The sequence below is a fragment of the Myotis brandtii genome, unplaced genomic scaffold (genome assembly GCF_000412655.1).
Source record: "Myotis brandtii unplaced genomic scaffold, ASM41265v1 scaffold405, whole genome shotgun sequence".
In the NCBI taxonomy this organism is placed as follows: Eukaryota; Metazoa; Chordata; class Mammalia; order Chiroptera; family Vespertilionidae; genus Myotis; species Myotis brandtii.
This window is the reverse complement of record NW_005365553.1, coordinates 1,625,745-1,649,373: the sequence shown is the minus strand read 5'-3', so window position 1 is coordinate 1,649,373 and position 23,629 is coordinate 1,625,745. Positions and strand designations below refer to the sequence as shown.

At 32.2% G+C, this 23,629-nt stretch overlaps 1 protein-coding gene across 2 annotated transcripts in view; it reads right to left on the bottom strand.

The window, feature by feature from the left end:
• NOVA1 (neuro-oncological ventral antigen 1) overlaps window positions 1-23,629 on the bottom strand; it is a 151,378-nt gene that overhangs the window by 19,421 nt on the left and 108,328 nt on the right. For both annotated transcript variants that reach the window (XM_005873292.2, XM_005873291.2), the window contains exons 3-4: window positions 15,137-15,303; window positions 5,217-5,288 (exon numbers count right to left, since the gene is read on the bottom strand). In XM_005873292.2, coding sequence (XP_005873354.1) covers window positions 5,217-5,288; window positions 15,137-15,303 — 239 coding nt within the window. The remainder of the gene's footprint in view (window positions 1-5,216; window positions 5,289-15,136; window positions 15,304-23,629) is intronic.

The window sequence follows — 23,629 nt, the reverse complement described above, 5'->3', positions numbered from 1 at the left end:
AGTTTGTGAAAGTTTTTATTTTTTTGATTGATTGCTTCGTGTTTTCTCAGTGAAGTAAGAATAATCAAGGTCATCAGCTGGGTGTGAAGAAGAGGCAAGAAATAATGAGGAGTTGTGGTAGGGACAATTCCAGATGGCCCCTTGGTGTTACACCTTGTGTGATCGGCTCCATTTGAGTATAGGTGTAAATTGACTTGATTCTAATCAACAGAATATGGCAATGGAATGGAATGTCACTTTCTGCTTATGCTGTATGGTAAAGCCTATGAGAAGTCCCTCCTGTGATTAGGTTCAATAGTAAGACTCCATCTTGCTAGTACACACTGAAAATAGTCTCCTGCCAACTTTGCAAGAAGGAAACAGCCCAGCTGTGAGGTGCCTGTACAGAGGGTCCCGGGGCAGGAACTTGGCAGTCTCTAGAATCTGAGGGCTGCTCCTGACAAAAGCCAGGAAGTTGGCCCTCAGTCATACAGCTGCAAGGAACCGAATGCTGCCATCAACCTGGATTTAAAAGAGGACTGTCTGTAGTTAAGCTTCTAGAGGAGAACGCACCCCAGGCAATACTCTGATTATACTCTTGTGAGAACAGGAGCAGTGGACCCAGTTAAGCGGTGTCCAGACTCTTGACCCATGGAAACTATGAGATAATAAACGTGTGCTATTTAAGACACTATGTTTGCGGTAATTTGTAACACAGCAACAGAAAACAAATAGGACGATTGAAAGGAGAAGAGAATTTATGAAAGAGTTATCCAGAGAGTGAAAAGGTGAATGGGCTTATGATTGATTATCTGACAGCATTCAGAGCCCATGTGAGATCTGTGGTCATGAATTTAAAGTGAGACCAGACATTTTATTTGTTTTTCTGTTACCATAGCAGGGGTATTATATATGAATTACCTATTCTACATTTGTTTTTATATATTTTGATATATAATTTCAAATTTATCAGGACACAAAAAAGTAAATGTCCATAAAGCACATACTTCTAAAATCACTCTCTTTTTAATATTTTCCTAAAATTTGAGAAGAATCCCAGGAAAGCTTCAAGCAGGAACTAAAAATTAAGGATGAAATTTAGTTTTTAGCACCACTGATTAACAAAAACATTTTGTTGAATCTTAAAGTGACTGAAAAGTTAGTATCAACTAAGAACAGATTAAACCAACTGACTTTTTAAATTAAGTTTAAACACATTGCTCAAATAATGTAATTCTACTTATTATATCTCTGTATTTGTCTCATTAAAAATTCCATCTGTAAAAAAATGTCAAACTTGCATCTTGCTAATTTTTCTTTCTCAAAGGGATATAATAACATTTGCATTATTAATTGGACAAAAACTAACTACTCTCAATAGAGAAGAAAATAATTGTTGTTTAAGCTATCTTAAAAAGCATAGAGACTTTGATTACAGAAATATTTTAGGGTTGAAAAAGCAGCAATACTATCTTAGAATTTTTCTTTAAAGATAAATAAAAATATCAGTTTTAACATGCTATGTGCCACATCACTTAGCATCTTAAAGGATAATTTTTCTTTTTCATGATTACTTGAAAGATATTTCAAAAAAATAAAATAAATATAACCTAACCTAATGTGGTATTACATTCTAGAAACTGTGCTGTTCTAAGAATAGTTAATGAATTTATTTTATATATCTATTCTTTGAGGTACTATTATAATTTGAATTTCAAAAAGGGAAACAGAACTCAATTTACTCAGCAAGTAAGTGACAGAACAAGGCTGTGATCATAGGCAATTTGGCTAGTCTTAACTTTTAGCCTCCATTCTATATGGCTTCTGATATGATAGTTCTTCAATTTGCAGAGTCAAATTATTATAGAGCCACAACATTATAGCTACAGTCTGTTAGTCTGAGCTATGTAAACTTGAGAATAGAAAATTCACAATGTATTGAAACTTAGTTATTTTTAAAAGAATAGAAAATATTTTTAAATATTGAAACTGCAGATAAAACTAACTCTTCAATAATATTTTTTGTGTTTTTTATTTTGGGGTTTTAAAAAGATTAATACTAATTTCTTTTTTATATTTACTTTTTAAATTTTTATTTATTCAATTGATTGGGGTGACATTGGTCAACATGAACATATAGGTTTCAGGTGTGGGTTTCCCTAATTTCTTTTGATCTCATTAGTTTGTAACAGACAAACTATTCTGGAAATAGAACTCAATCATAACTCATTTAGTTATTAAAATAATTAACAAAAATGAAAATAACCCTAACATTGTGGATGTATTTTATATTGATTTATAAAAATTCACATGACAAAAGTTTATAGCTACTTTCAACAGCATAGGAAAAGCATGTCAAACTCGTGGGTGGCAGGCTGCATGCCATAAATGAGGCATGGGGTCTGCTGCCCTCGAGTTTGACATGCTTGGCATAGGGTATCATATTAGCTAGACACATTAAACAATAATTTTTAATTTAAATTGGAATGCTCTGCGTTTGTACCATTTCTTCCAGTTATAAAACTCGAGACATGTCTGCAAAATGGCTGGGTAAGAATAAAGCAAATCTAAACCAGTAATAAAAGCTATTGTCTTATAGGTTTAAAAGTATTTTAATTATGGAAGCAGGGGTTAATATTATCATACTAGAGGCCCAGTGCATGAAAATTCATGCACTGGAGGGGGGTCCCTCAGCCCGGCCTGTCCTCTCTCACAGTCTGGGAGCCCTCATGGGCAGGAGGCGATCCGGTGATCAGGTGAAGGTGACGCCCCATCACAACTCTGATGCTGCCACTGCCAGCAGCGCAAGCCTTGGCCAGCCCTGTTTACCTGAGCCTTAGGTGGCCCTGGGCAGCTGGGAAGCCACCATCTGAGGCTTGCCTGCACCTTGGGCTGGCCCTGGGTGGCTGGGGGGCTGAGGGGACTGGGGGACTCCCGAGGCAGGTGCAAGGCAAGGGGACTGGGCACCATCATCTTGTGGCTGTGGGTGCCGCCATCTTTGAAGGCGTGGCAGTCAATTAGCATATTATCTCCTTATTGGCTGTGGGCACCGCCATCTTTGAGGGCGGGTCAATTAGCATATTCCCTCCTTATTGGCTGTGGGCACCACCATCTTTGCGACAGCATGAGGGTCAATTAGCATATCCTATTAGATAGGATATCCTATTCCAGTTACCCTTACAGATCTAAGTCTATATAATAAAGTGATACTAGCTTAATTAGGATTATACACAAGAAACAGTTGTGACCTATAAACAATAAAACCCACATTATCTTCTATCTTACAATATAAATAGAATCTATTGGGAAATACGGTTGGAAATAAAACTAGTAATAAGATCAAGATGGATAACTGTAATTTCTTCAATAAAGTTAAGGATTTTGTTTTGTTCTTTTATATTTTGCCTCATGTTTTCCAGGAGCTACTATGCTTGTTTGCACAAGAACAGAAGAAAAACAAGTAAAAATAAAACATATTTAATAAATATAACTGAGTATAGTGGACAGAGTATAAAACCACAAATGACTTATTATTTCAAATTAAAAAAATATTAGATTCTGGCAGAAGTGGATGCAGTAACATATCTAGATAGTAAAATGTATTAGTAAATGTCAACATATAATTAGACTTTTAAAGAAATCATTTTATAAAAATTCACATGTTCATATAAAATAAATAAAAGAATGTTCAAATCTAACTTCATAGAAAAATTTTTCTTCCTAGATACAGAATTTTTTATTTATGTTCAGAAGAAGCATTAGTTTTTCTAATTGTAGTTGTATGCATTTGTCTTGTTTTTGCTTAGAAAGAAATAAGGATGAAGTGTAAAAGAAGCATCAAAAACATAGAGCCAGTTATTTTCCCAATAGTTTTCTATATCATATAATTATAGCTCATATAATTGATAAGGAATATAAAGCATACACACACACACACACACTTTTTAATTTCATGCATCACTAATAGAAGCTTGGTTCTCACTTAATAAACAGTATTACTTCCTTCAAAGAGAAGTGCTGTGTTTCATCACTACAGATGTATACTTTTTAAACCAATTTATTGGGGCTAAAATGTGAGCATTATAAAGCATTTTTGTCTGAGGGAATGCTATTGCGTAAAATAAAAATCAACTCCTAATGTGTTGTTAGTTTTGCATCCAGTTATTATTTTAATTTTTTTCCTAAGATTGCAAAAGTATGAGAATCAATAGTGAGCAAAATAATTATGATAGCCTTATATTAAATGATATGCAAAAGCCACACTTAATATTTTAGCAAATATAGTTCAAAGTTAATGATTTATTAGTCAACTGTGAAAAATATATTTAAAACATAAGCTTTTATTTAATATTTAAGTAATCCCATAAGGTCTTGTATTAGTAAGAAAGTGGAAGTATTAAAGAAAAAAACATTTCTCACCTAAATGAAGCTCAACTCAGACAAAATGAAAATATGTTTAATCATTTTAATAAATATATTTTTCAACAATTGTAAAGTTAAAGTACAGTATGAATGAATTACATAAAATATTTTAGATGATTTCCTTAAATTTGCCCAAATTAACCACATTTGAAGAATGACCTACAAATATTCAGAACCAAACAATCATTAAATCAAACTAATAAGATATATTTGTACTTTGCAGTTTGCAACTCCACCAAAGAAAATGCTAGTATTAAATCTAAGAAAATACCATTTCCTGAGTCATTAAATAACATTAAAATGATCAGAAATACCAATTTTCAGTTACTTTTAGATTGCTACAAATGCTTTTCATCCAAAGTTTAAAATTATTTACATAGTAAATAATGTCTGAAATAAAAAGCAAATGAAAATGCATTCACTTTTAAAGATATACCTTTGCTCAATAAGTCATATTTAAACATTTATTTTGTACATATATGATATTCTTAAGTTATATACCAAGAATCCTAGGAAGAAACAATAAGGGAGATCAGAAACACCAACTCAATAAATAACCCTCAGAGCTCCATAAAGTCATCATAATTTAAAGGGGAAAATCCAAAATTATAGTAGTCTACCACCTGAATATATTTTTGTTATCTAAAGTTAAAAATGCATACAAATTTTCAGAAATAATATTTCTTTCCCAGGTTATTTGGAATCTGATCGTGGTGAATGAACGAATACATCCTTAACCCACCATTATCTTTTTCTCCAGTGTGCAGGCAATCACCCGTGAAAGGTATGGTGTAGATGACAGGATGATACTGTACCTGATTAGCTCTGGAGGTGGTCATGGGATCAGATGGAGAGGACTTGGTGGTAGTTGGGGAAGATGGCAATGTCTGGGAACAAAGCAGTTTAGGAGCAAATCAACCTTTATAAGCCTTAAACTGATTATTCAAATAAAACAAAATAAAATAAAATGTAATATAACGAGAACAAAATCCTATGAACAAATTTTTCTTCTATTAATTCAAATTTAATGAAATTTAAGATCAATTAAATAATCAATGCATGTAAATATGCATGCATAATAAGCATGTAAAAATAAATTCATGACTCGAAATCATGATGGTGACTGATAAAAATTCACATGAGTATTAAAGGTATCCTGACCATATTCATGAATAGTAGTCTCTTTTCTTTCCCTTTGTTTTCTTGGGGGAAAAGAGATGTGAAACAAAAATTCAAGAAATTCAATGAGTAAAACTGAAAGAGTCATTTTCCTATCAATGAATACAGTCGGGGATTGGAAGAAGTGGTGAAATGAAGTTTACTTTGGCATAAAAGTATCCACCTACTTAATATGTTGAACATCACCAACAAGTTGATTCCACATGAATTTAGGGATCCATACTTAAAAGCAACTAAATTTGCAGTTCTGAGTTCTTAATATCACATTATCTTCTAAAATATTAACTTTTAATAAATTTAGAGCCCGTCTGAAAATGTAAACATTAACTTCATATTAATAAACAAGTAACTAATAGCATTTTAACAAACTGCCATAATATTATTTTATAATTTATGCTAAACACTAAAAATTTAATATGGATGAAGGGAATAATATATTAAAGTATCATCAGCCTGTCTTGAAAATAAGCAGAAAAATGTTAGGAATCATATTTATTGTTTACTTCACTTCCAAGCAAATAGACATACTACATATAAAATGTTTTATGAGAGCATAATATATCTGTTGATTAATTCATTAAAATATTTTAAAAACTCATGTAAAAGAGTAACCTTAAAGTGTAAAATGTTAAGTTTTTTTTTCTTTTTCTTAAGTAGCAACCTCAGTAGATAATATTTCTGAATAGATGATGTGGAGTAATTTTACAGTATAGACACAATTCTAATGAACATTACATTTTATATTAATATATATTCATCAAAATTACTCAGATATGAGCAAAAGCATAACTTTAAAGGTTCAGCAGTGTCAGGAAAAGTAGATGCAATTACTTACTATGGTCATGTTCATGCATTTAAATTCAAAAGTTCTAATTTGGGTAGAATAAAGCAGTTAAGAGTAAAAGAAAGGATAAGAAATTCACAGGCTCCTGCTTAACTCACTGTTCTCCCAAAACAACTTAAGATTGCTTGTAACATTCGGTCATGCTTTATTTAAACAGTCTACTCCTCAAGGGATTCCTAGTTCTTCCTCAGTTGAAACTTCAGATACTTTGAGAAAAATTAGACTTAATGTTGAGTCACACCAAGGTTTTTGTTAAATCATATTTAAAAAGGGGACAGGAGCTACATTCAAAAGAACCACCTCATAAAAGAAGGACAAATCTTTAAATCCCTTTTCTGCTTTTGTTCTTTGTAATAAATTCCTGTCATTTCTCGAGACTTTAAATTTCCACCATTAAAATGTGCCCTAATATTTTCTTTCCCTTGCAATACTATGTATGATAGGACATATGATACTGACTTCATGCTACTATGAACTAAACAGTAAAGATTTTATTTTCTCATCTCTGGTTATAACTTTTATTGCAGAGAATTCCTGTGAGTAGTTAGCACATTTAAAAATCTATTTTGTAGTAATCTTATAAGGAGGCTGACTAAGTAGATGTAAAATAAATCTAGAGGCCGTTTCTCCAAATATAGGTCAGAATCTAAATTCGTTAACTTACAGAAGTACAGGTATGTGTGCTGGGCTCCTCTATCTTATCAGGGTAAAATCGACCTGAAGTACCACAGGCTCACTATGACATCTACTTTGCCTGGGATACGAATTCTCAACAAGGTCTTGAAATATTAAAAAGAACTATGTGGAAAAAGTAGTAATATCAAGTGGCTCAGAATTTTTAATCACATTAATATTACCTCCTATCAATTTATTTAATATCTCTCTGCTTGGCATATATATGAAATATTGGGCAATATTAATAATTGACACAACTCAGATTCATCAATATTGTCCCTAATTCTAATGCTGTTTCTTTCCCACAGATATAAAAACAATAATTTTAAACTTCTGGGATAATATTAAACATGTTTAAAAACTCATTAAAGATTTGGTTATTGAATATAAGTTAGAGTTCAATATTTTAAGTAAACAGGTAAAAATTATGTAAGATTGGGCTTCAAGGGATAAGATTGTCAGAAATTACAGTAAATTGTCTCTAAATATTTCTAAGATAATGAACATGTAATGAGATGAACATGTGATTAGTTTTCCAGCTATCTATTATTCATATAGCTATTGTTAAACTAAAAGAAAGTATCCTCCCTTTACAAATTAACTTATAACAATAGATCCCAGAAAGCCTACATTTAAGTTCATCTTTTAAATACTATTGCAACTGTTCTCATAAAGAGGAAGTTATAAACATATTAAAGAAATGCCTTTACTTTATAAGATGCTATTACTTAATGAAACAGCTTTGACAGTTTTTCTCAATCACTCCAAAAAATAGAACAAAAATCCAAAAGAAATATTTCAGTATGTAATATAGATGCACAATATGTTTGTTTCCCTAATATTTTATAAACAAAATGTTTACTCCTACCTACCACACAGACTTCAAGTTTAGTGGTTTCAAGTTAAAAAATCATTTAGTAAAATTTCTGATATATATCTTGAAGATGCAACTAAATATCCATATAGTAACAATATATTAAAATATCTGTTATAAATAATATTTACAAAGGACACACTCCTCTAAAATTTATTTTTTTACATTTATCAAATATTATGAAGGACAGTCATTTTTATCAAAATTTTACCTTTCAAGTGGAAAGAATATTTCTGTTTACATGAATTGAATGGCTGCTTACGGATTCTGCTTCAAACATTAAAGGTTGAATTACTTATTGCAGAAAAATTTGAAGTATTTAATAATTTTAAAATGGTGGATTTTTCAGAGTATAGTTTTTAAAAATTCAAGATTTAACAATAGGCATTTAGTTACATATAGATATAACTAGGTTTTGGGAAATAGAACTGAAAAGTAATTGTAAATTATAAAATGTATTCTTGTTAACTGACAGTTTTGCTGGACCAGAAAATATTATTATAAATAAACTCTATAATAAATAAAGCTTACCTTCAGGCAAATCTACAGTAATAGATTGTCAAGAACTTCTGATATTCAGAGGTACAGTGAGCACAACAATGGACAACAAATCTCAATTGTAATTTGGAATTTATCACTAGCTGAGTAACATTACTTAAGTAATCACCTTCCCAAATCTGTTTTCGAATTCTGTAAAATAAATCTGCATACTGTTCTATAATATAATGGGTATAATATTTAAATATGTAATTATCACCTTTGGTTTTCCCTCTGACAAGTATCCTCCCCTTCTTCCAATGCCTGGCCTATCTGGAACTACTTAGCCCTAATATAAACTTATGGCATCTAATTTCAAAGATCTTTCACAATATATTCTTATTTCATAGCATACTTTCCTCATAAGTCTATTCTATACTTTGTCCTTCTCCTGAACCATTCCAACCCATGTATTTCATCTACCTTTCAACTGGTATTCTTCATTACTTAAAAGAAACCAGAATGAGCTTCCTTATCTACCACAATTGACTTCATTACACCTTTTCAGTTTTCCAAATCACTTTCCCCCCCATCTTTGCATTCTTTTCACTGTAGACAAAACTGTGAACTCCAACTCAGACTCTTCACAGCCTAGGTCTTAACACCCTAAAGTTGTACCTTTCCACCACTCCAGCGTCATCTTGTTTCCTCTGTAATCCCATCTCAAATTTCTCTGCCTTTTCAAACTCCTTTTTATTCTTTGACACAAGCCAATCCCTCTTAAGTAGCTGGGTTATGTGAGTCTCTCTGATCTAACTTCGATTTCTCTCCTTTGTAGATTCAAAATTTCACATCAGCAGTTTCCACACTTCATAACACTTTTCTTTTTACCTAACCAGCCTCTTTACCTTTAGGAAATAATGACTTTGCTCTCACCATGTGACTGAAACTAACTTTTAAAATCTTCAATAATCTCCCATTTAAAAAGTTACTTATTCTAATATTTTTTTCTCTGGGTATTTGATCCTTTTTAGTATATTTCCTCATATTTCCTCTCCTTATTTTCTGACAGAAAAAAATTACTGATTTCCTTTTTGTCATTATGATTTATAAAGAGGAGCTACTAGGAATAAGGTATAGTTTTACTCAGTTTATACTCACAATATCCTTATGAAGTAAATATTAATATCCCAGTGTTATAAGTAAAGAAACTGAGGTACAGAGAAGCAAAACAACTTGCCCCCAAACACCCAGCTGGTAATTTAAAAAAGCCAGGACTTGAATCCTCACAGTCCTGCTCCAGATCCTGTGCATTTGCCATAATGCTTCTCACTTACTTTTTCTGATACCTGCTTCTGTAGTTCATTTGTTTGCTTCTTTTTTTCTCTCCTACTGTGAAGATGCAAGTGAAATTAGCTTCTCTATTGCAGTCAAGGGTCTATATTTTGAGTTTTAGATTCTCACCTATGCTTCTATCAAAGACTACTTCAAGAAAAACATACTATTTACAATTCAACTTTCCTGAGACAAATATATATATATCTCCAATAGGTGCTTAACATTCACTTGTTTGCTTTCAGGTTTCACCATTCTGCTAGGTTCAAAACTACATTTTTTATTCTTTCTGCACCATTTTGGAATGAGAACAAATCAGTCTTGAAGCCTTACAAAATTGACTTAGAAATATCTTTTAACCTCATGTATTTGTCTCAACTTTCACAACCAAAAGTGAGATTATGTTCATTTTGTTCTTAAAATATTGCTTAGTCTCTTAACTTCACCCTGATACATTCTATTTTAAATGAGGTTCTCTTCTTAGAGTTTATTCAAGACTTTGAAAAGTCCCAATGAGAGAGAAATCTATTGGATTTTGTTTCACCAGCATTACTCAAACTTGGAGGCCATGAAGCCCAGTGTTAAGATAACCAGTTATATGTCCTTGGATAAGTCATTTAGTTCCTCTAAGCATCAGTTTCCTTAAGTAAAGCATGGACTCTGTACCTCTCTCATAGGATCTGTGTGAGGATGGGCGACATGTGATAATACGTGTAAAGTGTGCAGCACAATGGTGGGCTCAGAAACAGAATACATACATATAGCACTATTTCTTTTATTACTGACCCTTCATTCTTGACCACAAAACCTTTCTTTCTTTCTTTTTTTGCCTGACATCCCTTGGATTTGTGAATGTTACATAAAAAAAAGTTTTAGAAAATATTTTCTTACAGACCTTCAAAACTATAGATCTACGTTGTAGAACACTCAATTGTCATAATTCTCTTTTTCCCCCATAAACTGTATCTACAAGCACCCCAAGATTCTGTCTGGATTTTTAGCACAGAAGAGAACAAAATGCTGAGGTACCTCCTGTTTTTCATAACCTTCCAGAGAAATTAAAATGGCTTGTTAGGAAATATTAGCAAGAGTCCGTAGCCTATAGAATGCGCCTCAGCCTGACATCCAAGGCTCTCCATTATCTGGTCCCATCTTACCTACCTAACATTATTTTCTCTAAACTCCAACACTGATGTTCCACCTCTGTCAAGATAGTTTCCATACTATTCAACAATATGGTACCTTTCTCCTTAAATCCATACTGTTTCACATGCCTAAAATAATTTTTTTTCTTATTTCTATAATTAGGCAATTCCTATACAATCTTCAAGGTTCAATTCAAGTCTTCACCTGTTTTACAATATCAAATATCACTAGCCCATATTTCTTTCACACTCCTCTAAAATTTTATAGTACATTGTTTATATTGTAGTTTTGGTATATAAATAAAGTTTTATATCTTTATAAATTACTTTAAGCATTTTTGATCTCTCAAAAACAAGTTATGTGCAATTTTTATCAATTTTTCATGATGAAAGTAAAATTATTTAGGCTAAATGAGACTATTGACATCTTAATTTGAATTTTTTTTAAATATAAGAGAATTATTTATATGCCTATAACCACTTCTTACTTAATGTAACTTTCCTTAAAAATATATTTGAGCCAAAAGGGAAAGAAATTGCTGGAAATCTATAATAGATAAAGGAAATTAACAAATGCTAACTATAATACTGATTTGTGGTTTCTAACATTTTGGGGGAGGGTTCATTATATTGACTCATTACATATAAACAAATATATTTAGAGGGGGATTTGAGGCACTTACAACAAGAAGAAAAGTTTCAATAATCCTATGAGGGGAAAATAAAAAATATAAAGCTCAAAACATAAAAAGGTAGAAATTGGAAAAATATATACAAAATAATCTGGGCTAGCAAGTGCTCCGAAATGAGTTCAGAGCTTCTAGGCAAGCAAACTCTAAATTATTTGAAAATTTCAAATGTCTCAGTTAATTGGGTGTCCTAAAAATAAGAAAGAATATGTTTCATGCTAATTAATGTTTAATTTTGGCTTATTAACTCTTGTTGCATATCTGTTTCTTAGTATACTGTCTTGTAGAATAAGCACAATGGTATTATGTACCTCATGATAGTTTCCTGGTATTAAGATTAAAAAACAGAGGATATAATATTTAGATTATTCAATAAATATTATAATTGTCTCTGTATTAGCAAACAAATATGTTTTAAATAGAAAACAAAAACATTTGAGAATTAAGAATTGAATATTTCACAATATCTAATATTTGAAGTTGGATGTAAGGCTGTCATGCTAGATTTAATCATTCCACTCTATGAAAGAGTGATAAGACCATTATGCACTACTTCCCAGAAACAACTATTCTGGTTTGAAAATTGATTCAGTTAATAAGGGTAGGTTTTATTTAGGCAGAATATGATGATCGATGAAATTTTTTTGGTTACCAACTGTATCTAGATTGCATAATTCAAAATATACCATTTTATTAAAAGTCCGTAATATATGGTGTAAAATTATAATGTTTAAGGCAAGTTTTAATTGTTTAAAATTAACTCTGACTTCCTATTACATATAAATTATTTTATATATGTTACATATAAACTATTTTTAGCAAGCAAAAGCAATGGACACATAATAACAAACATTTTTAAAAATATATAATTTCATATTCAATATTAAATACATATCTATCCAAAAGTTACATTTCTTAGCTCCAGATTTTAAAAACTTTAATTTTACTCTTTGCACAATCTTAACTAGAAGAAAATTCTAAAACAATCCTTCAAAGACATTATTTTTAAAATTAATTTGAGGACTGAAGCCCAAAGTAAATGTAAATCGTATATCACTAGTTAAGGAAAAACTGCCATTTTAAAGGAAATTTTATTATGATTCTATGTATTAAAGTCATATATATATATATATATCTCATATGAAATATGTTTTTATTTATTCTAGTGGAAAATAATTTATATTAAACATAATTAATTAAACATAATTATTTTATACTGGATAATCAGCATAATGTCTTCAGAAATAAAATCATGGTCATTTAAATTTATATACTTGGAATTCTGTTTAGAGAATGATCCAATAGAAAGTCTGATATTGGTAAAATAGGATACCTAGAGAGTTAGAGAATCCTAAACTTAGAGCATAAAAAAACTGTTCATCAATGATATCTAAAAATATGTGAGATACTTGAAAAATCAGGAAGAGATTAAATCTCTTCCTGATTTTTCAAGTATATTATTTTATTTTTACACTTACAAAAAAAGTGTTTAAGTGTGAAATATATTGCCCTACTAGATTTAGTGTACTCTACTGAGAAATCTTTTTAAATGATACTGTATTAAATATATTATTAATTATATAAAAATATTAAATAATAGACAATAATATTAATTCCATGAGTATCTACAAGGCTTACAATGAATGCAAATACACAAAAGTAAACCAATCTCTACTTTTAATACTTATCTTTAATTTAAATAATATTATGAGAAAAAGGCAAATAAAAAAAAACCAAACATTTTTAAATTTTGGTTTTCATAAATCTATATAGGCACTGAATATATGGTAGCCAATAAAAGTCATCTGGCCATAGAGAAAATTGGAATCTTAATAATGATTCTGAGACAATTATGTGTTTGTACTGGCTACTTATTAACATTAAAATAATAAAAATCCATCCATGTTGTCTTGAATATACTGCCAGTGATGTCGTTCTACTCCAACTGCATTGTATGTTTTACTTTTTAAAAAATCAAGATGTTCATCACACCCATAAATGTTTGAACTTCTCACATAATTTACAAAAGAAAAGAAAGACTAGGCTGGATTAAGGTAGAAAGTCAACAGACCCTAGGCTTTAGTGCTTCTGTAAATTCTTAGTCCCAGGTGCATTTAATCCAGAGGTCTTTAACTAACATCATAGTTTTAAACCTAGATAGAGTAATGTATCACTTTCAAAACATTACAGATATTCTTTGTATTTACCCAGCACAGATAAGATAAAAATTCTAAAACTATAAATGGCTGTAAGAATAAAATAATCATCTGATATTTGAAGCTTTAAAATATTTAAATTCTGCCATATACAGATTAAAAGTTACTTCCTTGAAAAAGTATGAAGGGTATACAAACAAAATCTAACCATTATGACATTAACAGAGAGTAAGCAAATGAATCATTTTATATGGGATAACAACTACCTATTCGTAATTTAAACCTGGAAGTATTTTGTAACATAGTAATTAAGAGAAAACAAAATATTTTCCTATAATTTGAAAATATGTCTAACTGATATTTTCTACATTTGAATGTGATTAGTCAGCCTTATATTTACTTATATATTGATAAAAATTTAATAGGTTCATAACACTTTTTCAATTCAGAAACATGAAATTAATAAGATTTTGAGCTACATTTCAAATTTATTACAGTGAACATAAATATTCTGTAAATCAAATATCTTGTAAAGTAATAAAAAATACATTCCTTTTGAGGGTATATTCTATTAATAGTATGATAAAAATTAAGTAGTTAATATAAAAGGGCAAATGCAGAAGCAATAATTATAAAGTATCCAATAATTTTGAATTTAAAAGAGTTTACGGGGAAGAATCCACCTTATTTAGTATTAAAAATGTTATTTTTCTCCTATATCATGTCAGCCATTACACACTCTTAAAACTTACATTGTCTTTTATCAAGTAAAAATTTTGTTACAGAGAATCCCATACATTAAAAACTCACATTGGCCCTTTATGACTCTCTCTATATATATTACACAAGTTATACAGAATGTAATAGCTGAGTTGTAACAAGTAACTGTTTGCTAGGCACAAAGGTATACTTATACATATTTGTTGATAAAAAATGTTGAACATGACAAATTAACAAAACAGGAATATATATGCATAATATAATAACTATACTGAAGACTAATACCAAAATGGTATTTAAGTTTTGAGGATATAGTTTCATTTAAATTTTTATACTTTATTTAAAAGTAATATAATTTAAAATAGATTAAATTCCCATAAATTATCAAATTTATGTCTGTAAATCACAACAGAAATGAGTCACATAATTGCTTCTCAGTGTTGAAATGAATAATTCAATCAATAGATCAACTAATCAAGGTAAGAAAGAGAACAATCGTTTTTAAATAAATAAATGACAACTGTTATTTTAAGTATGTTTAGAAAAAATGTATATATATAATAAGACTACAAGGCTTCTTTTATAAGGAATTCACACTATGCTATGAGTAGTTCTCTTTGATTTCCCAACTAAACACTCACTTGTTTGATGCGATCTGGGTTAACGGTGGTCTGGGGCTGTAGGATGCTAACTGGTTCTGTCTTGGCAACATTCTGAGGCATTTCTCGAATTTTTTCTGCAATGAATCCATGAACTGCATTCAGTGCTTCAACTGTTCCCTGGATCAAACACACTCGTTCAGTAGTACCTGTGAATAAAAGATTAATACTCAGAAAACTTTCTTATTTTGTATTTTTTCAAAAAAAGCTATAAAAAGGATAATATAGTAATGCCAATAAAATAATGTAAAATGTAAAACTCTAAATTAATTAGTAATGCTACAATTGAACCAAACAGAATATATAAATCCATGTTCTTTTTTTTGTTTTACAATTTTTTACTCATTCTTTCCTAATTATCTCAGAAAGGGTCCTTGGATTTCAGCAGAGCCAGATATCCTCAGTTCTGAGAGTATCATTCATTTATTGTCATAACAAATACGAGCACTTATAACAGGAGTTAGCGTTACAAACTGGTGACACACAAAATAAGATTTACAGACACAACTTGCAAAAAGCATACCCTTAAGGGCAAAAAACAAACATTAAGCCAGAAATTACAGGACAGTATGATATGAAAAACAATGGAAATACCTACATGGATGATACAAACAGCTGGTCTAGAGTAAAAAGAACATTTAAATCAGTGGGTAGAGAGAATCTTGGAAAACTTAAATAGAAGGTACATTTCAGAATTTCTATTGCCCCTATTCACTTACCCTGCTCTCCTTTTAATCGTAGATAGCAACTCCACCCCCTGACATTTCATATGTTTACCTTTTACTTTACCACTAGTATGCAAGCTCCTAGACAACAGTGAATTAGCCTGTTTCGTTTGGTGCTGTAGTTTCCACAATACTAGTGGTGTACAATAAATATTCATTGGATAAATAAACCACACTGATTTTATTGATTATGTAATTTTAATAATGAAATAATATCAGTTAAAACACAATTTAATAAGTTTATGAAATTTGAAATTAATGAATAATTGACAAAGATAATTAATAGTATTTATTTTACATCTTAGTAAATAAAATTTAGACATATGATGTGAGATATTACTAAAACAAAATTGGTTGGGTCTAATACACAAGTCCTATAATCCATTTTATACTTTACAGATAAACCTTAAGGAAATAAAAAATCAATGATTAGTTTTTTAGACTAATCTTAGCTTCACTGCAGCAGACTGGTCTTAAACTGCAATCTTTTCAGCATCCCAACACAACACATAAACTTGTCACAAATAAATATTCCTTTATTAAATAGTTATAAAAAAAATAAAAGAACAATATTTTAAAACATATAAAATTTTGTTTTTTAACTAACATAAAAACTTCCAATACCTACCTACTACATTTCCTTTTGGTGCTAATTTCAAAATTCTAAGCCACACTATAAAGTATTTTTAAAGTACACTGTGAATGACAAAGTTGTGAAATCACAAATATTGATGAAATCATAGGAAGTTTATACTGTTTTAAGGACCAATAGCCACATAAACCATTTTCTACTAGTTTTAAGTTTTAAAACAATATTAAAAAATTATCAGCTTTACTTTTAGAAAAAAAACTTAGATCACAAAATTTGGGGCAGAAATAAAAGTATTATGATATGAATACACCTCAATTAAATTTTCATGCTTTAAACAATGATGATTCATATCTATGCAAAGTTAAGCTTTCCAAGTGGAACAAAATATTTCAATGGAGAGCAAGTATAGGTTTCATTGGTAAGGACGGAGAGAATCTTTCCATAATGTGAGTTTGAAAGCTTTTTTCATCCTTTTCTATCTTGATGTATCTCTGTGGCTCTTGGGTAAAATGATCTAGTTTATAGAAATACTCTGGGGAGTCTTTATAAGGTTGTATTAATTGTTCAATAAATGTCTAGAAAGGATGAGAACTGATCAATGGAGCTCATGCAATGTGTTTCATCTAAGTTGGCAAACAAAACAACTTACAGCTCAGATTACATTCCTGCTTTTGGAGACAACTAGAGTGCTGGGTATGCCAAAATAGGAAAGGAAATCAGTGCAACCTCAATAGGGATTTTTAAAAGAATAAAAAATGGCACTACATAACTAAAGAGATTATACAATCCACATTGCTTTAAAATTCTAATTTAACAGAATGCACAACATATTAGACAACAGTAACCACAATATGCTTCTAATTGTATAGCTAACAGGTAGTAAATGGAAATCACAGTCATAAAGAAATATGATTGCTTAAAGTTCACATAGCACATATGAGACAATTTGAAGAGTTTATAGGTTCAAAGTTGCAGTACATATTACTTGAGTATTAAATTATATCACTACTATTAGAACTATGTCAAAAAAGTGGAAAAAAGGAGATTGTACATCTCCAATGGGAATTGCTACAATCCTCAGAAGAGATGCTGTCATATTCTTCTCCTGAACTCTAATGGCCTTTTCACTCAGATAACACAAAACTATAATTTTTAGGAAAAAGTCACAAAGAGGGAAGACTGTCAGGTATATGACCAAACTGTGTAACAAAAATGAGCCTATAAATCATAAAAGTTGCTGTTTTTTTGTCATTTTAAAGGCTTTTAGGATCCATTAGTGTCTAAACTAAACTGCCAGTTATTTATCATTTTATTTAACAGTAGCATTTGCTTCTCTTTGCAATACACCAGCTAACAAAAGCTGAAAAATAGTTACATAAAAGTATTGCCCACATTTTTTATAATGTAAAGATATAGGTTTATAAGACGCCATTAATTTAAAATTGCAGTTTTAAGGTAGACTAGGCAATGAAGTTTGAAATGGCTTTAAGTTTTGATTTCATATGAAATATCATCATTCATTTCAAATGAAAATAGATGTTTCTAAAATTAGGCACAATTATCAAACCAATTCCATAGCAAAATTTAGATAGAAATTTAATAAAATATATTCACTTTGTGCTACTGTAGCCTAGGACAAGATTCTTAAACTGTTCCTGGTCTACACATCTGTGCAGTGGAGCCCATTCATTCTTACCTACCCAGCCCTCTGTTTCTTTAGGTATTAGAGCTCTTTCTTATGTCATAATTTTTCTTTTCTATTAGATCAGGGGTCCTCAAACTTTTTAAACAGGGGGCCAGTTCACTGTCCCTCAGACCGTTGGAGGGCCGGACTATAGTTTAAAAAAAAAGCTATGAACAAATTCCTATGCACACTGCACATATCTTATTTTGAAGTAAAAAAACAAAACGGGAACAAATACAATATTTGTATTTGCACGTGGCCCGCGGGCCGTAGTTTGAGGATCCCTGTATTAGATCATTCTCATCAGCAGGAAAATATGTTATAATTTCTTCAATGTTTAAAGACTCCTTCTCCTTAAGACAGAATTAGATCATTACCCTTTGGCCAACCAAATAAAATAACTGATTTAGACAAAGATCATAAAAATGATAACATGAAAGGTTAATGGGAAATTCTCAATAGAAAAATTAGGCAGTCACCATCTGACTTCACTGATCAATATTAGCATAACTTGAGTGTGAAAACCAAACATAGGCCTCTTGATGTGATATAATATGAAGCACAGGGCACCTATTAAAAACTGTGTCCCCAAGTAGCTGAACTTAAATCTCACCAAATTTTTATACTATATTACAGTTTAAAAATAATACTGAAATAGTAAATTTAATGTCACCATGAGGAAGCAAACATAATTGTGGCAACCTGATTAGAACTACATATTAGATAGTATCAAAGAATTACTGTTAAATTTAATAAGCACCATTTTTCTTTTCGTTTTCTTTTTTAAAATATATTTTTATTGATTTCAGAGAGGAAGGAGAGGGAGAGAGATAGAAATATCATTGATGAGAGAGATTCATTGATGAGAGAGAATCATTGATGAGAGAGAATCATTGATCAGCTGCTTCCTGCATGCCCCTGACTGGGGATTGAGCCCACAACCAGGGCATGTCCCCTTGACCAAAATCGAACCTGGGACCCTTCAGTCTGCAGGCGAATGCTATATCCACTGAGCCAAACCGGCTAGGGCTTTTTTTGTTTTCTAAAGATGCAAACTGAAGTATATACAGGTTAAATGATGGGGATTTGCTTCAAAATATTTCTGTAACAACAACAAAAATCAGAAAATGAAATAGATAAGCCCAAATCTTGATACTGTTGCTATATAAGGAGTATGTAAAGGGTTCATTGTACTATTTATTCTCTTATGTATTTTTAAAATTTTCATAATAAAAGAAAAACATTTTAAAGCCCTCCTTGACCTTGTACTCCTCCCACCAACTACAGATCAATGTCCTTATCTCTCATAATATCATGGTTTTTTTTTCTACTACCTCACAACCCATTCCTTTTTTCTTGAATCTACTCCAATATGGCTTTTGCCCTACCACATCAGTGAAACCATTCATCACAGTTCTACTGGGTAAATCTAATTTTCATGTTTTTATGTTGTCTGACTCTTCAGCAACATTTGATACAGATGACCATTCTGTTCTAAAATTATTTCACTTGATTTTCAAGATACTACACTCTCCTGGTCTTCATTTTATTCAATTCATTCATATATTTGACAAAAATCTATTGAGTCCCTACTAAACGCTAAGCACTATATGACAAGCTGAACATACAACAATAATGAGACAAATCTTCCTGCCTTCATAGAATTCATATTCTAATTCATATAGACAAACCCTATACATAAAACAAATAAAATATATAGAAAGAATACAAAATGAAATTAGTGCTATGGAGAAAACCTGGGTACAAGAACAGGATGAGCAAAGACAAAAATAAAAGAATGTTATGTGTCATGTTCACTATTGTATCCTCATAGCACACTGTGGATACTCAAGAAGTAATTTTTAAATAAAAGAATAACTCCAATTCTAAATATCTCCTCTGTATATTAAAAACACTATTCATTTTCAGACCTTTTATCTATAGAATATCCATAAAACCTGCAAGCTTCTTTGAATTTCTAAGATCAGTCAAAATACAGGGTGGGGCAAAAGTAGGCTCACAGTTATTCATATGGAAAGTAACACAATAACTAATCTATATATATAAAAGCCTAAGCAACCTTTACGATTGAACGACCAGAATGACTGGTCAACCAGTCACTATGATGCGCACTGAACACTAGGGGGCAGACGTTCAACGTAGGAGCTGCCCCCTGGTGGTCAGTGCACTCCCACAGCCAACCTCCGGCGGCCCCTCCCCCCCCCATTGGACCCAATTGTGGGGGCCAGGCGGCAAACCTCCCGCAGCCCCCCACCCCGGCTGGCCAACCTCCTGCAGCTTCTCCCCTTCCCCCTAGCCAGCCAACCTCCCGGGGTCCCTCCCTCTAGCTGTCCGGGCCCCTGATAGGTCTAGATCGCTAGCCAGGCCAAGGGACCCCACTCGTATATGAATTCATGCATTGGGCCTCTAATAGATAATAATATATGAATAAACTGTGTTTCATGTACTCACAACTGTAAAACTACTTTTGCCCCACCCTATATGTAAAAATGAGATATAATTTGGTTAATGATTTCAAAGACTATAATAATGTATAAATTATCATGTCCATAAAAAAAGTACTCAATGGAAAGAAAGATAACAGGAGAAATAATGAATAATTCAAGAGTTTTATTTTCTTCTCAGGGTAGAAAAATAACTAGATCAACTCTAAAAATATAATCTACCTAAAAAAAATAAAGTTAGGGAAAAAAGAATGTTTTTGCTGTAATCTCAAATATATTCTAAAACTTTTTAGATACTGAGACTTATTTCAATGAATCTAGTATAGAATAATGGGCATGCACTAATGAATTGATCCATTTTTTTCCAATTATCAGCTATCATGAAAATTAGTGAACTCTTTTAGATGTGAGAAAATACATCAATATATACTACTGAGAATACAACTTAGTGTCTTTTGATAGACACTGAGTTAAGAATGAAAATATATAAATCTTTAGGTAATATTAGTGTCAACCAAGTAAGAACTTTGGTTAGATGAGTGACAGTGAAGCATTTCACAATGAAAAATTAATACAAAATATAGTAGAGTATTAATAATTCTATGACAACCTACAGACAATATCTTTGGCCTCAAAAAGAACTGAGAGTGCCATTTAATAATGCAATAGGAAAAAATTGAGATTTAAAACAAAACATGACATGGTAAAATTTTATAGTAAGATAACAGCTACTTGTGTGTATGTATTATGTGCCATTAAGTCAGCTCAGACTCCTGGTGACTCTATGAATGAGAGATACCCACAATTTCCTGTCCTCAATAGCCCTGCTTATTTGCTCCTGTAAACTCATGCCTATGGCTTATTTTAGCACTGAGAAATTGCTAATTCAGGATAGTTAATATTCTGAATGAATAGGGTTTCTTTCTTTCAACGTAAGTTAGTTTCTATCATTTTAATAAATATCTCCCATTTTATTACATATTTTCTTTTTTTTAATATATATTTTATTTATTCCTTACAGAGAGGAAGGGAGAGGGATAGAGAGTTGGAAACATCGATGAGAGAGAAACATTGATCAGCTGCCTCTTGCACACTCCCCACTGGAAATGTGCCCGCAACCAAGGTACATGCCCTTGACCAGAATCGAACCTGGGACCCCTCAGTCCGCAGGCCGACGCTCTATCCACTGAGCCAAACAGGTTAGGGCTTGTTACATATTTTCAAATACATTTAACATTTTCAAAATACTTGAGCTCAACTATATATTTCTGAGAGTAATAAGTGGTAACCTCAAGATTTCTTTGGGTATATATGTCTATTTATTCTAATACCAATGATACTCTGTGATTAGTATGTGCTCTATCAATTTCCATATTCTTTCCCTTACTGCTACTTATCCCTGCTGTTTGTTGGTATATCTGATTCTAGCAGCTCCTTTCTTTACTTTTACTTTGCTGCTTCTAATTCTCAATTGATAATCAGCTTGATAATCAGCTAAACAAGGCTGTTAAAAGCATATACACTACCAGTATAAACAGGTTCCTAGTGACAACCATAGTAAAAGCTCGACCTTTGCAAAACCTATTTTGGCTTTTTTCTTCTGAATTTGAGGTCAGTGTCAATAGGTAAAATATTCCTTTAATGGTCTCTTAAACTTTAAACTGTATGTAGGCATTTTTATTTTAAAAAATAAAATAGAGAGTATCATTTTTAAATGAATAAAGCAACTTGCATTAGTATTTCACTATTCTCAATCTATAATCATGGTACTTTAATTACTTGCATGTCTTTGTGGTTTAACAAAAGCATAAGCATTAGTTAATTGACTTTCCTTTAGATTAATCATTAAAAGTAGAGAGGACCACCCTGGCCAGTTGTGGCTCAGTTCGTTAGGCATTGTCCCATGTACCAAAAGGTTGCTAGTTTAATTCCCCATCAGGGCACATGCCCTGGTTGTGGGCTTCATCCCAGGTAGGGTTCCTACAGGAGGTAGCAGATCAATGTTTCGCTCTCACATTGATGTTTCTCTCTCTCTCCCTCTCCATTCCTCTCTCTAAAAATCAATAAAAATATTAAAAGAAGCAAAAAAGCACAGTATCAGTCATTAATAACATGTATTACAAATTTATGGTTACACGGAACAAAATGTATGTTATTTTAAAAGGTGAGAATCACAATAATAACAATGATAAATTTAACACTAAAAATTTTGAAAGATCCTAATACAAAAAAATGTATCTTTATTTTAATATATTACCTTTCAACAGATAATGTTATCATTTCTTTAAAATGTATCACCTGTAATAACCTATACATGAGAAACATCCATTCTTAATAATGCTTTTATAAATAAGACTAGAGGCCCGGTGCACAAAAATTTGTGCACTGGTGGGGGGGGGTGTCCCTCAGCCCCACTTGTGCCCTCTCACAATCTGGGACCCCTCGGGAGATAAGGACCTGCTGGCTTAGGCCCTCTTCCGGGTGGCAGAGGGCAGGCCCAATCCCTAGGTGCAGCCCCCGGTCAGGCTCAGAGCAGGGCCGATTGGGGAGTTGGGGCGCCGCCCCCTGTCATGCACAGAGCACGGCAGATTGGGAGGTTGCGATGCCACCTCCAGTCACACTCAGGGTAGGGCCGATTGGGGGGTTGGGGCACTGCCCCCTGTCACACCCAAGGCAGGGCCAATGGGGAGGTTGTGGCGCCACCCCGTCATGCACAGAACCGGCCGATCAGGGGGTTGGGGCGCTGCCCCCTGTCAGGAACAGAGCAGGGCCGATGGTGGGTGTTGGGACGCAGCCCCCTGTCAAGCTCAGGGCAGGGCCTATCAGGAGGTGGTGGCGCCCCCACCCTGTCACGCACAGAGCAGGGCCAATGTGTGGGGGGGTTGGGCACCGCCTCCTGTCACTCACAGAGCAGGACCAATCGAAGGGTTGGGGCGCTGCCCCCTGTCACACACAGAGCAGGGCCCATGGGGGGTTGGGCGCTGCACCCTGTCACACACAGAGCAGGGC